General features: G+C 40.5%; 2 protein-coding genes across 7 annotated transcripts in view; both read right to left on the bottom strand.

Annotated features, from left to right (window-relative positions):
* wdr7 (WD repeat domain 7) overlaps window positions 1–10981 on the bottom strand; it is a 56884-nt gene extending 45903 nt beyond the window's left edge. For 2 of the 6 annotated variants that reach the window (XM_089019915.1, XM_089019920.1), the window contains exons 1-14: window positions 10809–10981; window positions 7448–7615; window positions 6698–6804; window positions 6408–6486; window positions 6031–6205; window positions 5811–5887; window positions 5598–5717; window positions 5345–5490; window positions 5150–5249; window positions 4476–4623; window positions 3487–3626; window positions 3243–3375; window positions 2817–3037; window positions 812–1007 (exon numbers count right to left, since the gene is read on the bottom strand). In XM_089019915.1, coding sequence (XP_088876041.1) covers window positions 812–1007; window positions 2817–3037; window positions 3243–3375; window positions 3487–3626; window positions 4476–4623; window positions 5150–5249; window positions 5345–5490; window positions 5598–5717; window positions 5811–5887; window positions 6031–6205; window positions 6408–6486; window positions 6698–6804; window positions 7448–7615; window positions 10809–10826 — 1828 coding nt within the window. In that variant the 5' untranslated portion in view covers window positions 10827–10981. Of the gene's footprint in view, window positions 1–811; window positions 1008–2816; window positions 3038–3242; window positions 3376–3486; window positions 3627–4475; window positions 4624–5149; window positions 5250–5344; window positions 5491–5597; window positions 5718–5810; window positions 5888–6030; window positions 6206–6407; window positions 6487–6697; window positions 6805–7447; window positions 7620–10808 lie in introns of all 6 variants that reach the window. The other 4 variants (XM_089019917.1, XM_089019919.1, XM_089019918.1 and 1 more) reach the window with 4 other exon arrangements.
* Window positions 10982–11750: 769 nt separating this feature from the next.
* Window positions 11751–16060, bottom strand: txnl1 (thioredoxin-like 1). Its single transcript, XM_089020287.1, has 8 exons — window positions 15803–16060; window positions 14841–14937; window positions 14391–14564; window positions 13031–13153; window positions 12861–12930; window positions 12571–12743; window positions 12084–12188; window positions 11751–12003 (listed from the first exon to the last, which is right to left on the bottom strand). The coding sequence occupies exons 1-8, from the start codon at window positions 15898–15900 to the stop codon at window positions 11974–11976; spliced, it is 870 nt and encodes a 289-aa protein (XP_088876413.1). The 5' UTR covers window positions 15901–16060; the 3' UTR covers window positions 11751–11973.
* Between the last annotated feature and the right edge of the window lie 2679 nt (window positions 16061–18739).

Here is an 18739-nt window from a genome sequence, read left to right as displayed (position 1 = left end):
GACAGAAAAAGCACTTCTCGTCTCGGTGGGACGAAGACATGAGCACACGAACAAAAAGAGAACAAAGAGACAAAGAGAACGAGCTCCCGCTCTGACAAGTTTTTAAACATACACAGTGGCGATCTGTTGTCCAATCAGTTGCGGACAAGTCGATCTTCTCGTCCAATCGGTTACGAACAACTCAGTTGGGAGGGTCTTAGATTGGAGTTGGAGCTGTTGCTTCTTTGCAACGACTATTGAACTAATAAGACTGATAATTTTATTTAACTAAATTAGACTGAAATTAAACGTGCACTAATCATAATATACTAAGCTAAACATGAAAAAACATGTGTTTACTAATTCTAAACATGAAATAACGTAATATGTTTACTAATGTGCAAAAACACAATCAATATTCTCTGAATCTGAAGCCATTGTTTTGATTCACTAACAATGCAAGACGTCTTGGCGTGATGTCACAAACTGGGGGCGGGACTTTCTGAAAATGCCCAATTTGCAGCTCAACTTTTTGCAGATTTTGGACACTTTAAGTCATTTTTATTGGTGTTTTGCATTTGACTAAAAATATCAGCCTGCGTGTTTAGGGTATTTTAGATGCGATAAAACGTTTTTCTGATGTCAGTTAAAAAACAAAAAAGTGATGTCGGTTGTCCTTTAAGTGTGTAAGACAAAAATCACTATAAAATTAAAATAATAAAAAATAAAGGTTTCAGAACGCCTTTTCATATACATACTTTATACCCATGAAGGTTGAGTATGGAATTTACTCCCTTTTATAAAGGTAAAGCAACTTTGTGATTGGTCTCACCTGTATCCATCTGCCAGACATAAACTGAGCCATCGGAACATCCGACCACAAGGTAGTCATCAGCAGGGCGCCATTTGATGACTTGGATTGGGAACAGGTGTCGTGATGCAAGCATGATGCACTTCCTTTCACGAAGACTGAGCAGGCCAACAGAGTGGTCACTGGCCACAGAGCAGACACAGTGTTGCACCCGAGTCTGCAGGAAAAACAAGGGCAGAGGCGCTTCATTAAAAGACAAAATTAACCTGGGTGGGTTGTGTTGAAAAAAATAAAATACAAATAAAATTTGTATTTTTACCATATTTTCCACACTACAAAGCGCACCTCATTATAAGGAGCACCATTAACAAATTGCACATTTTAAAACTTTTTCCAGATATAAAGCTCCTAAAATGAATATACAACTGTTTCATCATTTTATATATTTCTCTGAGGTAAAGTTTTTATATTTTCGTGACACAGTTAATCAATTAACAACAGCGAGGTACGTATAATTATAATGATAAATTTCATTTATTAACGTCTTTCAAATCTCCCAAGAACACTTTCCAATCACAGGATAAGAACAGAAAACCGTTGTACTAAGTTCATCCTGACTACTTGATATCTAATTTAAAGCAGAAGGCGGAAGTATACCCCGAAACATGTCAGGTATTTGAACACCTATAATACACTGTCTGTAAGTAAAGAATCTGCTTTAAATAAGAACAGAAAAGTTTTCTGCAGGTGAGCAGCGGCAGCCATTCACACCAGCGTTCACTCAACCCACATGTAGTGTAACATTTATCACATAGTGAAGGGGAACTTTTTCGCCATTCAGCAAACACGTAAAAAATAATTATAATGCTGTTGCGGTAAATTAACTCATTGGCTGCCATTCCCGAATTTATTTGTGAATTGAAAAGTGTGACGTGGAGCGCCATTCCGGAATTTGTTCGGGTTTTTTTTTTTTTTTCTTGCAGTGGTGCCGATATAGCGCTGGTCAGACCTCTGGTAATGTTTTCCACGAGGGGGCAGCATTTGTCTTTTGTCCATGTTAGCGCATTGTTACAGCTTCAGCTGTTAAAGCGCTATATAAATCAATATATATGTATTGTATTTTGTACAGCCGCCCTCATTTCAAGCTCATATAACTCCAGACCCATATAATTTAGGAATGAACTCTTTTTCCTAATGAAAGAAAAGAGCCTAAGGTTTCTAACGCTGTATGGAATGTTAATGTCGTCCTCAAACTCAATATTCTGTGGGTCCTGCAATTTGAGTGAAAATGACAAAAACCCTGGCACTGGAGTGGACACATCTTTGCACATCGTCTGGCGGTGAATGAGTTAAACGTTTGTGTAACACAATATAGTAACACTTGGAATCGTGCCAAGCAATAACAATAACAATACCTCATATAACTGTAAAGCAATAGCATAATAATTCAATGTTGTTTACATGTTAATGTCTATCTTCACAACATGACCAACCTTGTTCAACTGTAAACATACAAAAGAAACACGTAGAGCTCACGTTTTAAGTTTATTTCCAGATATAAGGTGCACCGTATTATAAGGTGCATGGTCAGCTTTTGAAAAAAAATTGAAAGCTTTTAGGTGCGCCTCATAATGCAAACAATATGGTACTTAACTGATGGTTGGCCAAGTTCACTTCACACCTGACCTTTAAACTCGTCTCGAGGCTTGATTCGATCAATCCCTGCTGATTGGTAGCAAGAGGCAGAAACTGTGCACTGGTCATCTGTATTATTGTTACTTTAAAACTGGGGAATGACAAGGCACTGAATCAGCACCAGCTGCATGAAAGTCACCTATTTGACAAACTACACTACCAATGACCCTCAATCTATCATATATTAATTTAAAGAGTGGAGGATAATCCGGGAGAAATTTTATCTACGAATAAGCTCTTTAAAGGCAATGAATTTTCTATATCGCTAGGGCAAGTGTGAAAGACAAGGCCATAACTGCTATGTGACAAAGTCAATTGCTCAAGAACTCACGCTGCAGTTTTCCGGAGGGACGATGAGCTGGGTGATCTCTCCTCCATGGACACAGAAAATATGCTTCATCTCTCCAGTAAAAATGTCCCACACGATGACCGAGAAGTCCACCCCTCCCGACACCAAAGAGCGCTGGTCGTAGCGGGGCGATATCTGGTACGGATAAAGGACACACGTCACCTTATTCCTGTGACCTCGTAGCGTACGATGGGGTGGCCATCCTGCAGGGAACAAGCAAATCAAACTTAGATAGGTGTAATGTTGACTTTCCTAACACAAATCTTAGATTAGTGGACAATGCATGGAAATACAGACATTTATGAAGCATTGACCGTTCTTGACATATATTTGCAACTCTGAACCATTTACAGTATATAGATCGTAAGCAGTGTAAAAGGGCTCCCAAAACAACTCTCCTTTCTTCACCTCTTCTAAGCATGTGTTCTCCCTGCAGCAATTGAACGATGGCAGTCTGAGTAGCAGGAACCAAAATAATGCTGCCATCTTCTCTTCCGCATACTAGTCGACCCTGGGAGGGGATGTAGACGCTAGCCGTCACCTGAAGGAGGAAATCGGGTACATCATAATGGAAGGTAAGACAATTCTACTGCACTAGATATTTCCATTTAAAACGTCTGTATCAGAAAGTTATTTTGGCACACAATCACACCTTAATTGGTTCCTCTTTGCTGGGAAGAAGGCTGAGCTGGTCAATGATACCAGAGGACACTGGAATCAATTTATCAAATGCCTCTTGGAGACTAATGGTGGATGAGACATGCAGCTCTGGCGAAACAGGGATGGACAGCCCTGTGAGATGAGATCATCTGAGTTTGCACATACGTTTTGGAGAGCTGTGATTCCCAAACGGGTATCCCGGGATCCGCAAAGCATAGTAACATCTTTACATTCTCTGTGCCAAATAAAATCCCAAAGATGAATACATTAAGATGTTAGATCAGAGGTGGTCACACTTTTTCAGCATTGGAGCGGCTTTTGAAATGACCATGTCAAAATGGTCTACCCATTATATTCATTGGGAAATATATTGAGAATTATTGAAACGTATGTTGATGCATAACCGGATATGTTGCACAACAGAACATAATGTACATTTTTTGCCATTACCAGAGTTCACTCTGAGAACTGGCAGATGAGACAAATGCACTTTGAAAATGTCATTGTGAAAAGAAAAAAAGTCCCACTTCTATTCCGTATGAGATTTTTTTTTTTTACTTGGTCCAGCTCCCCCACTCATTTTTGTACCCTCTTATGTTTAAGAGGGGAAGAAAATGAGCAAAAAATTAGGATGTCACATACGACCAGCTTGTTAACTTTGCAATGCTCAGGGGCATTGTTTGAGCACGCACAGAGCACCTAATAATCAGATGTCATCTGACTGGTTGTCCGGTGTATCAATAAAATGAAGGGATAGCTGATAAGCTGAGGTCTAGTTTTTTTTTTTCAAAACAACTCAGCTTTATTTGTATAGCATCAGTTCATGACAATGTCACATCACCTGTGACATCATCGCGACGTATTGGGCACCCCTGTGATAGATATTTTGCCTCTCAGATGTCCCTTTGCCTCTTAGTCCCAACATGATGAAAATTTCAAATACTGTAAAAAAATTACGTTTCAATTTTCATTTGTCCTTACCTGCTGGGGTGGACAGTGGTCGTAGAGGCAAAGAGTCCGGAATGCTCCACAAAGACAGTCTACCCGAAGAGTCTCCCTGGATCAGTAGCTTGTGGAAGGGCTCCCGTCGACCAAAGAAAAAGCAAGTCACAGGAGGACATATCAGGAGCTAGAAAGAAACAGAAGTTGAGGATGCAAAAGTGAAAGACTTCATTCATCAGACGATAGCCTCATGTGCGGTTATTTGAACAAAATTTTGATCTGCTGAGGCAAAAGTCTGGGAGCCCTTGTGGAATTTTGCATCTCATGAGGTTTTTCTTTGTGCAAAGCACAGCGGACTTTTTAAAAGTTGCTTTCTTAACATGACTTGACTGAAAGAAACATATCTTTATACTGTTATCACACTAAACTTGTTCACTTTCTGAATCACATTCATTTTGAGTCCACACTTTCCATTAGCAGATGCAGATACATCCTTTGGATCAATGATGTGATTTCCCACTTGTTTATAGGCCCTGCGATTGACGCGCAACAAGTCCAGGGTGAATCTAATCTTGGAATTGTTTTCAAATTAATAGTAGTGTCCTAGTTTTAAAAAGCTGCCAAATGTCTTTAAAGGAAAATGAAGATCCCTGGCTGCCTCAATGCATTTGGGATTCTACCAGTTTATAATGTCTTTTGAAAAAGTCACCGACCTGTTTGTCTGTTAGATGCTGGATGATATATATCAGTGGTGGTATTGAGCCTTCTTTTTTGCCCACATCACTTCGGAAATGAACACTAGCGGGTAGACAGCTGGAAAACAGATAGAGATCAGAAAAACAACATTTTTGGTCTATGATGGTCTTTGACAGATGGGATGGATGATATTAGGTTCTTTGCAAATATACCTTGCCGGTAGGTTATAGATATAGCTACAGCCGTCTTCAGTCCAGATAATGACTTTGTCAGCTGCAATGAACTCTCCGCCAGCCCAGGCCTTGTCATTGTCACTGGGTACGGAGCAGAGCAGCGAATAGTCACCTGCATCAAAGACCTGACAAAAACAAATAGAGTTGAGATTTAATTTGAGCCCAAGTGTTTCTCTTCTCCCCTCATCTGTGTGTAGTATGATGAATATTGGGTTTGAGGGCCATCTCTTACCCTCCAGAACTTGGAGCAGACTACCAGAAGGCTGCTTTGAGTGAACGTACAGAAGGAAATACTTTGACAGCCTTGACAATATATGGGTTTGGATTCTTCTTCGAACACCGGGTCCAGGTCCTGAGATTTTTTTTCAATATTTTTGTTAATGTTTTTTGTCTAAACACACACACAAAAACCATTCCCAATTTCTGAACAAACAACAATAACTACCTGCATCCTGTTGACCTCTGCTGTGATGATCCAGACTTTTAAAATACCCGTCACTGACAATGCTACAACTGTATCCTCTGCAGAAAGAGACTTAAGTCAGAATTTAACCTTGGATCCATATGATGAAAAACATTGATATGAGCATTGTCATGTTAAACTGTTGTGTACATTATTTTGAGTTTGAAGCAAATTACGGAATAAACTCATTGTGTCTTCAAACCTTGAGTGCGGTGTGATCGGATAATACTCATGGAGCTGATCCAGTCGGGGGATATTTTGGACACCAGTGAGTATAGCACCTCCAAACTGGTGGCATCCACCACAAGAATCTCTGGGTAGTGGCCATTACAGAGCAGACGACCTTCTCGCTGCGCGCTAACCGTGAACTGATAGAACTGTAGAATCACAGTGGGAAAAAAAGGAAGGAAAACATAAACCATAAAAATGAGAAATGCTGGTAATGATATTTCAACACTAGTGCACACTATAGTATGTTTGTAAAATAAGAATATGATGGTAACTGTTAGAAAGAGACTCAACTGTGAATATGTGTTTATTTGAGGATAAATAAGAAATGCACATCATAAATGAATTTACCTGTATGCCAGTGTGAGCACAAGCCAGTTTTGTAAATTCAATACAACGACCATCATTTACATCCCATAGACACATCTCCCTGGAAACACCAAAACTATGTTATTGTACATGATAAAATTAAAACTGTTATACAGGTATGTCTAAATACGATTTAGGGGAAAGCCAATGTGCTCTCCATTCAGGCAGATTTTCGATCTATGATAGCCTATAAAATATTAACAACAGGTTTGGAACCAATAGTTGGGTAAGAAAAACGATATACAAGATGTAGTACTGTACATTTCACTCACCCACTCTCTGATGCACTGACAATGTACTGTTTATCTGAGCACGCACTGGCTTTCGACAGACAGGTGATTGAGGCAGTATGGCCAAACAACATGGCCCTGGGACAAATCTGAAACAAAAACAAGTGAACCACAAAAACAATTGAAGTTACATGCGGCGAGGACTGTCATCAAATAACCGCAGAGACAGGGCGAGTAAAGATTTGGCTTTATAGATGTGCTCCAAAATAAACAAAAATCTCAAGAGCGTGCCCTTTTCCCGTGGGGTGACCTTAAATTTTTCAGGCTGATAATTCTGACCCTCTTTATAAAATACGGAGCACAGGTTTTATTCAAAACCATGCTGTTCCCAAATTCTGTGGCTTGTCTTGTCATCTTTGTGTTGTGTTATACACCCTGTTAGGATGTGAAATTGTAATAAAAAACGCTTCTTACAGAGTATGTTAAGGTATAATGATCCAAATCTTCTGACATTTCCTGAAACTTAAATTCCGATACAACCGGTTCGATCTAGAGCTGACATTATGTCACTTCATTATAAGGTTTTATGTGTTTTTCTATGTATTTGTTTATTGTTTTGTTTTGTTTTGTTTGGGGGTGATGATGCCGTAGAGAATGAGGCAAAGGTGAAAAAAACTGAATTTGGTCAACAAATAATCGCATCACTTGGTGATGGGGGGGGGGGGGGGGGTAAAAACCTCACCGGCTAATGAAAGACACAGCAATAAACAACACCATATGATATTTCATTACCTCTAGCTCAGACGTCAGGTCCCAAAGGCAGATTTGTCCATCGTGACAGCCAGTGATGATTGTGCTGAAGTCGTCCATCACCAACAGGCTGCTGATACAGTGGGTTGGAGCGGTGCGGCCCCATAGAACAATGGGTAGAACCAGATTGTTCCCTGACATTGTGCTAATCTGTCTGGTAGAGTTGAATTCAAATGAATGAGTGTGAACACCAAAACCAGAAAAAATACATATCATATTCCAATGACGCAGCCCGGTGATTCAGTAGTCAATCTCACAGTGCAGAGGTAATGGGTTCAATTCCACCTTCTGCCTCCCTGTGTGGAGTTGGCATTTTTTCCCCGGGCCTGCGTGTGTTTTCTCCAGGTAACCCGGTTCCTCCCACATTCCAAAAACATGTATTGCAGGGTGACTGAACACTCAAAATTGTCCGTCCCTTTGTGTGAGTGTGAGCATGGATGGTTGTTCGTCCGTTTATGTGTGCCCTGCAATTGAGTGGAAACTAGTTCAGGGTGTCCCATGCCTGCTGCCTGAAGTCGGCTGGCATAGGCTCCAGCTCCACCCGCGACCCTTATGATGATAAACCAATTGGAAAATGGATGGAAGAATATTTCAATGAACTGCACTCCAACTGTCTTCGGCCAATACCTTTTGCCCAACACACACACACACACACACACACACACACACACACACACACACACACACACACACACACACACACACACACACACACACACACACACACACACACACACACACACACACACACGCACACACACACACACACACACACACACACACACACACACACATACACACACACACACATGCGCACGCACGCACACACACACACACACACACACACACACACACACACACACGCAAATAATAATAATAATAATAATAATAATAATCTTCTTTTCCTTTTGGATTTTCCCTTCAAGAGGTCGCCACAGCAAATCAGTGTCCTCCATCTTTAGAGGTTTGATCCGCATGTTTGTTTTGGCCAAGCTTTTACGTTGGATGCCCTTCCTGACACAACCATCTGTATTTATCTGGGCTTGGGACCGGCACAAGAAGACTTATGTCCCTTTGTGGCTACAGAACAAGCAACTCACTCAGTAAAAGGCTCCCAAACACAAAATGGTCATCGGCACAGCAACATTCAAAAAAGCAAAAACTATACTACTACTACTACTACTACTACTACTACTAATAATAATAATAATAATAATAATACATTTCTAAGCGGCTTTCAAAACTATATATATTAATAATACATTTCTAAGCGGCTTTCAAAACGATATATATATATATATATATATATCCACCCATCCATCCATCTTCCATACCGCTTATTCCTCATTAGGGTCGTGGGGGGTCGGGGGGCTGGAGCCTATCTCAGCTGTCTTCGGGCACGAGGCGGGGGACACTCTGAATTGGTTGCCAGTCAATCGCAGGGCACACAAAGACATACAAAAGTCACACTCACACCGAGGGACAATTTGGAGTGGCCAATTTGCCTGCCATGCATGTTTTTGGAGTGTGGGAGGAAACCGGAGGAGCCGGAGAAAAACCCACCCGGGCCCGGGGAGAACATGCAAACTCCACACAGTGAGGCCAGACGGGGACGCGAGCCGGTGACCTCTGCACTGTGATGCGAACCGGCGACCTCTGTACTGTGAAGCCGGTGTGCTAACCACTCCACTACCGGGCCCACAAATGCACACAGTTTTGATTAAAAAAATAAAAAAAAACACTGTAGTACAGTGTTTATAATGTACAGTTACTCTGCATTATATCCACCAGCTAGACTGTTGAAATTTAGTTCATATACTAAAAGCTTTTGAACACTTTAATAGCGATTTGAAGAGGGACAGCAATGCGGTCTCACTGCAGAGCAAGCCAGCACAGTTAGCATAGTGATTGAGCAATCCATGGTGAGGTGCTGCCTCACCGCTCGTCTCCACTTAGTATTTGAACGGTAAATGTGAAAATTCAGCGATTTTGAAAAAAAAAAAATCCAAAAATGGTGACGTTAAATGGAAAACATTGTTAAAGGAAAAATCACTAAATAAATATAACTGTTTAATTTATTTTGACATTTGATATTTCCATGATGCCTCCCCTGACTTCATAGCATTGCTTGTCATCCACAATTCATATTACTGGGGTTTTGTAACATTGCGTTTCAGCATTTCTCGCAATTCTTTCATTCAGAAAACGTATTATGATAGCATCTTATGATGCTGCTTTCGCGGCATGACAACTAGTATTCGATAACTCAGTCAACAGTTATTAACTATATGGTTCGTGTGAACACACAAAAATTTGCTTGATGCAGTTATTAGCGGAGTGGTGAATATAAGTGGCCAATATAATACACAAAAAAAAACATTACATCGGACTAACTGTACGTGGTCAAATAACAGCGCAATGCTGAACAGTGCAGACCAGGGGTGTCAAAGTCATTTTTTGCCGCGGGCCACATTGTAGTTATGGTTTCCTCTCGAGGGCCGTTATGAATTTGGGGAACCCATTAGAATGTTTAAATCCCTTCAAATATTACATATAGAGCACACGGCAAATTAATGAATAACTCGTTTTCAAATCTGAAGTCAAGAATAATGACTTTTATTGTGGTTGACATCCAAAAATATGACATTTTGGCTCAGATTTTAGCAATCATCATGGAATTTAACAAGTTTGATTTGCTTTTGCGGGCCGAAAAAAATGATGTGGCGGGCCGGATTTAGCCCGCGGGCCTTGACTTTGACACTTGTGGTGCAGACAGTAGCAAGACCATGCTCAAACGTGGGCAGGAAGAATATGACATCAGTCATTGTACGTCTCTTATCAGAACACACACATCAACGACATCGACCATTGACTCAATTTGCGTCAAAGCAAATTAGATCTTCCACAGAGGAAATAGCACGAGACACTGCCGATTATAACTTCTATGTTTTTGTTTCCTTTTCGTCGTGGCATCCCGTCGTTTCATATTTATTTGCGCAGCACCGAGACACTCAAGAGCTGGGTTTCATCCGCTCGCTGGGATAGAAAATAGAATGTTGAATTAAACATTATTGAAACGTCTACGATTTGACGTTGACGACAGATTAGGTCAGCGGTGAAAAATGCAGCTCAAGTGTGTATTAATTCCACGAATGGGTGTCGCAAGTGGTTTTCAAACGCAACTCTTAGTTGCATTGTCAATAGTTTCCAGATGTATACGCGATATAATCTACATCTATCCGATCAGATGCAAAAATGCTATGCTACGATGAGGCCATTCAAATGTAATGCTGTGACTTCCGGGTTACTAAAGCCTATTTTTACATGTAAATACAACGCTCACCTTGTGGATACGCACCATAAACTGCCGATCACTGAGACATCTCCTTCCTGGTGAATTTCGGCAAGACGATCGAAGTCAGTGGTAAACAAAATTGAAATAAAATCGGAGATTGTTTTCAGATTTAAATTCAGGCAAACATTTCGTGACGGTCAGTCAGTCTTATCACAAGACATCGTTTGGCTCTGACCCTGAACGCATCCGGGAATTTCTTTCAAAATAAAATATTTGATTGCACCATTTGCGGCACTACTGTAGTGTAGTGTCACGCTGTTTTACCGTACCGCGTACTACTGTATATAATGAAGTTTATAGGTTTATACCCCCGCAGCAATCGTTCTCCAAATGTGGTACAAATACGTACAAGAGTTCCTTCAGATATCTTAAAATTGTCATCGACCTTTAATTAAGTACAGTGCAAATTTCCCCATTGTGGGACGATTAAAGGTTTTCTGATTCTTTATTTGATAAGTACAGTTCAGTTGAACTTCAATTTACTTTCAATGCATAGCTGCCATTGGATCCATAAATAAGGGCTCTCCCCTCTCAAGTCTTTTGCATCATGAGCAACACTGACAAAATGAAAGCCACTTCGGAAACCAGTGGCATGAATGTTATGCGCGCTCATTCTAGCAGTATGCGAAACATTAACTGCCCAAATACAGTGAGTAATTTTAGGTAATGTCTATTTTGCATACATTTTGGTACTGTGTTATCATGCAAAATGTCAGCAATTTGCAAAATTTGTGAGAACTATTGAACCTCCTATTCTACCAGATTTTAATGTTGGTCAAGACGGTGGTACTCAGTGTCAAATGAAAGAATGACTGATCGAGGTCAACAGTAAAATACATTGAAGGATTAAAAAAAAAATATTTACGAATATTATTAAAATGTTGCTTCAGGAAGAGTTTCACATAACTTCAGGAAAGACAGGCATACCTTTGAAAAAGGATTTTTATTTACAGGAATTTTAGATTGAATTACAATACAAATGTATATAGACTGATAGTCCCCAGAGACTGATAATTCTTTCAATCAGAAGTTGAGCAGTGTGCACATGTATGCGTGTGGTGCGTGACAATGTCTGCTTGAAGTACAGCAGCTTTGGAAAAGGGAAGTCCTTCAGAATATCAGTTGTCTCCTCTTTCCCTCCATTTGTCCTGACTCAATGACTCTCTCCTTTCTTTCCAACAACCTGTATGAAGAATAGATCATGACTTCATTGGCTGAAAAAAAACATTTTACATATGCGCTCAGCTTTTGCAGATTTCATACTCTTTTGAAGTCATTCATGTTGGTGGCTTGTACTGGTGTCCCAATGAACGTCAGGTGGTTTATTTTTGTTGTCTCCTCATCCCCTTGGTTTGATTTGACGAACAACTAGCGGATGGAGAAAGAGATAAAAATAATATAAAGAAAATGTATTTTTTTCTATCTTTTACTGTTTAGTTTTTTTTAAATATCAGGTGACAAGCAGCAACCCTCTACTATGGGGTAAGAACAATATTTGATGCTAACATGTTAAGAACTAAATATATAGTATTTGCTCACTAGCATTTTTTAAACCATACTTCAGACTGGATAAAAATTCCAGTGTCCATTGATGATAAAATGAAAATTTGATGTTTTAATCATAGGACCAAACTTCAATTTAGAAATTGTGCTACTTGTTTGACAATTGGTGCAAATCGAAATGAGCATCTTAAAATTCAATTAGAATTTATTAAAAGCACAGAAGTACTGGGAGTGTTCGGGTTCTTACCGTTACACTCTGAACGTTCTGAAACTTGACATAACGCAGTGGAATGATTCCATCATCTTTGTAGTCTTCCTCTGCTAGTTCCAGAGTTTGGGTAGCTTCATTTCGCTCGGCATCATCAAAACCCAAAGAGCGCGGGAGATTGATAAATATCTTAACCACTTTCGGAGCCTGGGCTGGTGCACAAACAAGGAAAATAACATTTTGCATAGAAGAAAAGATGAAGGATCAAGGAAATAGAAGTCAGGTTTCAGAATAGCTGAACTGGTTAAATCAATGAAAAAAAGACTCACCAATGTCTGAAGACTGTAGCTTCATGGAAAAGAGCTTCACAGGTTGGTTGAAGGCGATAGTTATTAGTAGCTGCAAAAAAACATTAATGTTTGGATCTCGATTTTCAATATGATACACATACAGTATATCGCCAAATGATACTCTGGTTGCTGTCTGTTTTTACCATTACCTGTTCATCACAATCTGACTCCAGATGGGAAGAGTCTTTCAGTAAGCAGCTGTCAAGGCCACAGTCATCACTCTCGTTGAGGCACTCGCAGCCGGCTTTGTTGATAAAAGGCATGAGGTCCATCTGAAAATACGATAAAGTACTATACTACATTTGAGCTTGATTTGAAAGTCAACCAAAATGCTCATCCATCCATCCATCCTTTATCTGTACTGCTTATTACTCATTAGGGTCGCGGGGGAAGGGCGGGCGGGGATGTGGCCTCTCCAAGCCATCTTTGGGCACTAGGCGGGGGACACCCTGAATTGGTTGACAGCCAATTGCAGGGCACAATGAGAAAAACAACGACTCACTCTCACACTCACAGCAAGGGACAATTTAGAGTGTTCAATCAGCCTGCCATGCATGTTATTGGAATGTGTAAGGAAACCTGAGGACCCGGAGAAAACCCACGCGGGCACGGGGAGAACATGAAAACTCCACACAGGGAGGCCGGACTCACGACCTCTGCACTGTGAAGCTGGCGTACTGACCACAATTAGGCAACTTTTTCATAAAACCGTCTTTATCGGGGATCGGCCGCCCGCGATTCTACAGTCGGGTGAGATTCTTTCATTCTTATGCATTGCCAGGAAAATGTATTTAAAATTGTCAGAAGTGTGTATTTGTCTCAAAAACATGAATCACTTCTATTAAGTTATCTAACTGTACACATGGTGGCAGTGTTGAAATGAAAAAGGAAGATAGTATGTGATGATTTTTGTATGAATTTGTGTTGTGCTGTTCATAGCCTGTTAAGACATTAAAGTGTTTGGCTACACTCTGACCTTGTCATGTTGCTTTCCGACACCACACTTTCTTTCTTATGACCTTATACAATTTATTTGATCAGCATTCGCCTTATTCAGAACGATTTGTGAGCACTTGATGGCAGATTTCACAGGTGGCATGCGCGAAAAGCTCAGCAACACACATACTCCACAATATCTGCACAAAGTATTTTAGTTTGTTTGATTTTAGTTGTAAATTGTAACATTATTTTGTTCTCAAAATGTTAAAATCAAATTATGAGTAACTTGAATGACTGCTCTTCATTCCAAATAGGCAGCACACGTTCCAACAGCCCACAAAAAATATTTATGTATTTCTTCTGTATTTGTGGATGTTTTTTGTAAAAATTGAAAATGTGTATTTAATTAATAAAATGTAATAATGCATAGATATATGCTAACATTGTCATTTCCGATGACACTGCGGATTCTAGTGCTGTCTTTTCCATGGAATTCGGGTCGAAATGGCTTTTTGGGTATACAAGGTTGCCAACCTCTGGTTTCGATGTTTTCAAGTGATGTCCACTTACATATCCCTTTGGAATGTCAGAGTCCTCACTGTTTCCTGGATCATTCTCTGTGAGCTGTTTGATCTTGTCCTCCAGGCCCACAGCATCTGCTCCTTGATAGTGGTCCACTCGATCCCGGTTCCTGAAGAATAAGAATGTCGGTGTGGCTGATATGTTGTTGGCTTCCTTTGTTGTCTAGGGAAAAAAAGAGATTGTTAAGTCAAATGGCCTAAAGAACGGCTTTTCCTCAATATGCAGATTGATATGTTGTTTTTTCACGCAGTGATAGAATGAAAGAACATCCAAAATATTTGCAAACTTCATACTTACAGTACAAGTTGAATTACTGATGCATAAACATCCCACATTAAAAAAACATAATTTCACTACATCCTATAATTAAAAACAACACAATAACAAAACAACAACATACATAGTTGTATTGCGTCACGTGTTTGAGCTCAGACTGACCGGACAGACATGGACATCAACTTCAAGGAAGACAACCTGTGGATACTTATTACTCAACATGTTGAATGCTGGAGCTATTCTGACACATGGTCGGCACCTGAGGAGTAAGCAGAATAGGATCTTAACTTCATCAAGTCACACAGAAGTGCTCAAGTAATTGATAAAATAGTATATCTGACTTAAAACAACAAAATGCAGTTAGCACGCAGCAAAGCTGTGTTTTGTTCCAGACCGAATAATGTTGGACTGTCTTGTATGCGTGTTCTCCTGATCGGAATATCGGACACTGTTAATCAGAGTCTTCTTATTTTCCTTTGGGCTTTTCCCTTCAAGGGGTCGCCACAGCCAATCAGTGCCCTCCATCTTCAGAGGTTTGATTCGCATGTTTGTTTTGGCCAAGCTTTTACGTCGAATGCCCTTCCTGACACAACCCTCTGTATTTGTCCGGGCTGTTAATCAGAGTACTGTATTATTATCAATGGCGACGGTTGAATTAGAGCCATCGCTAAGTGGCTGACTAAAATATACGGTCATCTGCCATCATGGAATCAAGTTGACTCTTACTCAACACGTATAATATGACAGAATAGCTGATTGGCAAGTAAACACAGGAAATGGGTTTACTGCAGTCAAATACTGGACAACTAGGGGAACATGACCATTTCAAATATTATTTATCTTTTCAACGCTGACCCAGGACTTTATTCGCTATTCTTCACACATATTATATCAGCCAACCCACCTTTGGATTTCACAAGAACCGTAATAGTGCCATCTCATTGCAAGCAAGTCTGCTCGAAACGCAATCGCTAGCATAATGCTAATCACACAAGCTACTGTTTTCTGATATAAACAACGTTTACGCCATTTGTTTCGAACAGGTAAAAATGACAACCTGTAACCAACCGATTTAACTGGAGTGAGATTTCTGGTTGAGGGACGGCAACCAACGTGGGTCTTACCCGGCCATTGTGAACTTTACCACCGTGAGCTTCGAGCCGGCGGCCACTAGCTCCGGTAGAAATTCCGGATCGCTCGCGATCACTTTCACACCGACCATGGTAGAATGAGAGACGTAGAATGAGTGACTATTATTCCCGGAATAACACAATCACACTTAATTGCTGTAAAGTATATTGAGGTGTTTTGAGCTTTGCGTCAAAAGTAAGCTCAGATTGGCTGTCTATTGGTGAAGAGGCGCATTCAGACACGGCAAGTGATTCGACATGTGACATTCTGACTGGCCAATTGGAGTGGATCATGGCGAGGCCCGTTTTCAACGCAGTCTTTCTTTCACTTTAAGATTACCGTCGCCTGGCGTATCGGAGTGTGATCGCGTCCATAAATTTGACATTGACATTGACATTGACAGTGTTCAATTTTTATTGCTACATAAACTATTATTCGGTTCCAAAATACTCTAGTTTTTTATCTTGAGACTTGTAAATGTAATTCTTAAAACCGATTTTCTTTCAAATAATATTTCTTTCATAAAGAAGGAATTACAGTTGTCCTCCATTGTTTATTGTAGTTTGTCACATAAACATATATTGGAATGCTGTTTTATGCTAAAAGGTCCCGTATGACATCAACTATTTTTCACACCCGAGACTGCATCACTGACGTGAAAACTGGGAATGGGCCAAGGCTTAAAACGAAATACAGTGAGACCTCAACTTACAAACACCTTATCTTACAAACTTTTCATCTTAAGAATGTCAAATTTATGAAAATTAAACCTTATAATAAGCACTAGATTCATAATACACACCCACCATGGCGGGCGGAGTGATCTTCGGCGGAAGCACACACGCCGAACAGCGCTCCAGCCGGCACTACTTTGCAAACCCCCTCTCATTGAATGCACACGTTGATCACCTACTTCGAGCTTTTTGCTGATAATTTTACTATGATGGGACCGAAAAAAAAAAACCCTGCACAGGCTCGTGTTCAGCCCAAGAAGACACAAAATAAAATCACCGTCGCTGAGAAGAAGGAGATAGTTGAAAAACACGAACGAGGTGTGTGTATGTGTGATTTAGTGGCCGAGCACGTCTATGCTAAGTCAACCATTGCTCCCATTCTCCGGAACAGAGAAGCCATCAAAGGTCTGTTGCAAAGGTGTCTGTTGCAAAAGGTGTTTCGGTGCTCTCAAAGTGACGGTCTCGGGCAATCGAAGAAGTTGAAAAACTTCTGTTAATTTGGATTAACGAAAAGCAGCTATCCGGCGACAGTGTGAGTACAGCTATTTTATGCGAGAAAGCATGGCTAATTCACGCCGATATCGCAATGCGCCAACCTGAAAGTTCGGCGCTTATTGAGGATTTTAAAGCCAGTAACGGATGGTTCGAGAACATGTGAGGGCGAGGAGGAGAAGGCAATGTTGGCAAAGTGGAATGATGTGCAGGCTTTTACCGAACAGTTCCATGCAGAAAATACTGGCTATGACAATCATCAACGTGCCTTATGGAAGGTGACTGTCCTTCCATAAGCCATCAACGACCGTCATAAAGGTAAATAAAACTTTATTTTACAGCACAGTTTATTTCTTTAATTACAGTCCTCATGTAATGTTCCTCTCTTTGTGACTTTATGATACAATGCAGTGTATTTATTTCATTACAATACAATAGCACATTTATTATATATAGAATAAGGTATGTTGTGTGTAGTTTTAAGGCTTATTTAGTTAAAAACTATATATATTTTATGGAAACCCGGGAACGGATTATTCCCATTTTAATGGTTTCCTATGGGAAACATGTTTTTGAGATACACACTTTTTTCCTTACACACTCTGTCTGGGAACCAATTAAGTTCGTAAATTGAGGTCTCACTGTACTACGTCTGTGTAAGCTCTCAGTCGTACAGGAGTGGTCCATCGATGAGAAGGTTTCTTCAGCCGTCATCTGTACAAAAGTGAAGGTTTCGGACGTTTCGCCTCCTATCCAAGAGGCTTCGTCAGCGAACTAAAGTCTGACTGGTCGTATCGGCCCCATTTATATATCCCTAATGTCCAGACCTGGTGGCGCCGGACACAGCTATGATAATTATGATGATGATGATTATCATAGCTGTGTCCGGCGCCACCAGGTCTGGACATTAGGGATATATAAATGGGGCCGATACGACCAGTCAGACTTTAGTTCGCTGACGAAGCCTCTTGGATAGGAGGCAAAACGTCCGAAACCTTCACTTTTGTACAGATGACGGCTGAAGAAACCTTCTCATCGTCTCACTGTACTGTGTACATTTTGCACCGAACAAGTGACTCATAATAGCTTAACATAGCCAGATCACCACATTTAGTATTTGATGCTGCCCTTGGTGTTTATAGGTCAACATGATTGCCAAAGCTCTTTATTTGCTTTTACAACAAGCAGTAACAGATTGCACAGTCATTGAGGATCTGCTCTGTGCAGCAACTCATGCCCAGTCACCCAACACACTGACAAACCAAATTAAGAGCAGCTTTTAACTACGACTACAACATGCAACTATTTAAAAGCATTCTAAAAAGTCTGTGGCTTCATCGCTGATACAAGAAGTAGTCATATTCAGGATTGAGGTTAAATTCATGATTAACCGCGTTGATTCTGAACTCAACACAGAAAACAAAATTGTTGTGGCGGGCACTAGGACCAGGCATCTCACCCAGCAGGTGCACGGGAGGGGGCGGGTTTATGTTACATATATTTCACTGCATTGTCTGAGTTAGATCCACTTGTTAGCCGTTGGAATAAACATGTGGCGTCTCACGGATGTACGCCTGTCACCCCTTTGATGTCCTTGATGTCTTTCAAGTGAGCCTGACTCAGTCCCACACTGGCCACAAACACCTCTCCACATTCAGTCGTGTGTGCAGTCCATTTTTTAAATTCCGTTCTGTAATATTTTGG

Source organism: Hippocampus bargibanti, linkage group LG18 (assembly GCF_051943395.1).
Source record: "Hippocampus bargibanti isolate YZ-2025 linkage group LG18, ASM5194339v1, whole genome shotgun sequence".
NCBI classification, from domain to species: Eukaryota; Metazoa; Chordata; class Actinopteri; order Syngnathiformes; family Syngnathidae; genus Hippocampus; species Hippocampus bargibanti.
The sequence above is the reverse complement of the archived record's forward strand: the minus strand, read 5'-3'. Positions and strand labels throughout refer to the sequence as shown.

Excerpts from the sequence above, each read along its gene's own strand:
- txnl1 (XM_089020287.1), bottom strand. The coding sequence starts at position 15,900 with ATGGTCGGTGTGAAAGTGATCGCGAGCGATCCGGAATTTCTACCGGAG. Across the intron at positions 14,565-14,840 it reads TTGATGTCCATGTCTGTCCG|ACAACAAAGGAAGCCAACAA; the intron begins GTCAGTCTGAGC and ends TTTTTTCCCTAG. Across the intron at positions 12,189-12,570 it reads AGAACGTTCAGAGTGTAACG|TTGTTCGTCAAATCAAACCA; the intron begins GTAAGAACCCGA and ends TCCATCCGCTAG.